The sequence below is a fragment of the Gadus morhua genome, unplaced genomic scaffold (genome assembly GCF_902167405.1).
Source record: "Gadus morhua unplaced genomic scaffold, gadMor3.0, whole genome shotgun sequence".
Lineage (NCBI taxonomy): Eukaryota > Metazoa > Chordata > Actinopteri > Gadiformes > Gadidae > Gadus > Gadus morhua.
Window position 1 is genome coordinate 20,001 of NW_021964119.1, and position 2,500 is coordinate 22,500.

Below are 2,500 nucleotides of genomic sequence, written 5' to 3' on the forward strand. Positions count from 1 at the left end.
CTTTAACACACTCCCCACTGCAAATCACAGCTGTAAACATACTTTACCACCCTCCCCTCCACCCCCAGCCGCCTCTCTGTTGGTGGACCTGTGGGCCCGACCCAGGTTCTGCTCTAAAAGCTGACAAGTGGACTGACTTATTGCGGTCAGGCAACACACGTGTTAACACACACAAACTGCACACTTACCCACAGATGCACATACACACATGCACGCACAGTCGCACACACACACACACACACACACACACACACACACACACACACACACACACACACACACACACACACACACACACACACACACACACACACACACACACACACACATACACACACACACACAGTAAAGAGTTGCATGCTGCACACATGTTCCACCCCCCGATACAAGGTGAAGCACCGGGAGGGAAATAACACCACAAAATGGCAGCCCAAGAGTTGCTTTCGAAAAAGCCTCAAACCTGGAACATCATGGGCCGATTGGCAACGCTGACGACGTTCTCCAAGCCCAGGGGGTCATTATTTGACAGACAGCCAGCGCTGAATAGCGTAGCGGTTACCTTGGCCTCGCCGGTAGCCTACCGCAGCCTGATTCCACCATCAGTCTGATCTGTCAAGAAGCCTGGACCTGGGCCTGTCAAGGTTAAAAATGCAGATTTTGACCGCCTAATTTGCAGCAGACCAAAAAGCTTACACTAATCATACGTCCACTGTGCTGGTGGGATTTGCCTCAGAGAATTGAAATAATATGAATGCAAAGCCCATTGCCTCCATGCAATAATATTGGGCTTCTTAATATGTTGCGGCTAAGAGTCGTTATTGGATAGTGTGATATATAATACTTAAGTGCTCTGCATGCTGCTCGCTGAAAATGTACGTGTATGCCTCGAGGCAATTACAAAACAATCTTTCAGCAAAAGGCCATTAAACGATTAGTGGAGAATGTTTAAATGCAACATTGATGTTTCTCCCCGTAACTCTATAGTCGGCCTTCCTACTTGTGTCAAACGGAACCTGGTGGTACGTGCGTCCCCCTGGCTGAAATCACAAGAGAGACACAAGACTGGGAACTCATTAGAAAGTAAATCAACACGAGGAAGGAGAGGACGCAGGGCTGGAATACGTTCACTGTGAAAAGCCCCGGCTGAAAGCGAAGGCACATAATAAACAACACAGTTACAATGTGCAGAAGAGGGGAAAGGAGGGAGAGGAAGAAAGTCTGAGTAATGGATTTTAAGAGGGACTCCAGCATGTGTGCCGAGAGAGCTGGTGGTGTGTTCTTGGGTGGTCCGCTTAGGGTAGATATCATATTTGACAACACAGGATGGCAGCTTGAGTTATAACTTCCCCCCACCATGTTGCCTACTGGGGATTTCTGCACCACACACTGCCCTCTTTATTAGGCCACTGGTCTTCTTCAGTTTGTAAGCAATTTGTATTTATTTATTTTTTTGACATTGTTTCTTTGAGTAGTTGTGAGAGCACACTATTTGTTATGGGTAATCACGATGTTGTTTATGGAAGGTTAAAGGATGACGAACAGGACTAAAAGAAGGGGAATGACAAATCAGCGCAGTTGAACGTTCCCAAATGTTATTTCTTGGCCTGGACGCGGTAGGGAGGAGATCGGTGCCCCATGCCCTGAGAGAGTGAGGTTTTCAGGGGTCTTGTGTGTTTGCGTTGGCCGCCTCCAGGGAGGAAGCAGTCGGGAGGGGAGAGGATACCACGGTGGACCCCGCTGTGGAGAGCCCCGGGGTGGGTACAGCCTCGACCGTCGACTGGGGGACCGGCTCCCCTGAGGAAGAGGAGGAGGAGGAGCTGGAGGAGGAAGAGGAGGAGGAGGAGGGGTTCCTGGGTGAGCTCGGGCAGGATGACATGCTGCCCCACATGCTGCTCCCCGACAGCCTGAGCCAGCTAGAGGAGTTTGGGCGACACAAGCGTCCGCGTAAGGCCCACCGCGGCCACGGGAGGCCCCGGCTCTTCAGCGACCTGTGGGTCCGCATGGAGGACAGGTAGGGGGGTCACACCACCACCAACACCAACACCAACACCACCTCCACCACCAACACCATGTAAAGCTCCGTCGAGGACACGGTTGTCGACAGGGGCGTGTTAATGGGTGACCCAGGGCCCTGAAGGTTCTCGGTTCAAAGGCCGATTGCTGCGATCTATCTGTAGGCCCACTAGACTAGAGCATGCTGCCTAACCCTTACATGCTCATGAGGGAAATGTATCCGATTGAGGTCAAAAGATGATATTTATGGGTGAAGACACACTGACTGGTTGCTGCAGAGGGTGTGAACATCACAGGGTTGCAAATACATATCCCATCGTCAATGGGATATTCACCCAGAAAGAATCTGTTTGATTTTAGGAGAAGGCCTGTTTTTGGTGCATGTTCTCCCCGCCATACCTCCCGGGGAAGAGCTTCCCAGTTCCATCCCATTACACCGGCGACAGATAATGCCAAGCAGAATCAGTTGTTCGCCCAGATGCCACCC

At 51.0% G+C, this 2,500-nt stretch overlaps 1 protein-coding gene across 1 annotated transcript in view; it reads left to right on the top strand.

Moving 5' to 3' along the window:
- LOC115539051 (metalloprotease TIKI2) overlaps positions 1-2,500 on the top strand; it is a gene marked incomplete at its 5' end in the record, with an annotated part of 22,855 nt that overhangs the window by 19,464 nt on the left and 891 nt on the right. Inside the window, 1 exon segment of the mRNA XM_030350253.1 lies at positions 1,694-2,011. Within this exon segment, the coding sequence (XP_030206113.1) occupies positions 1,694-2,011 (318 nt within the window).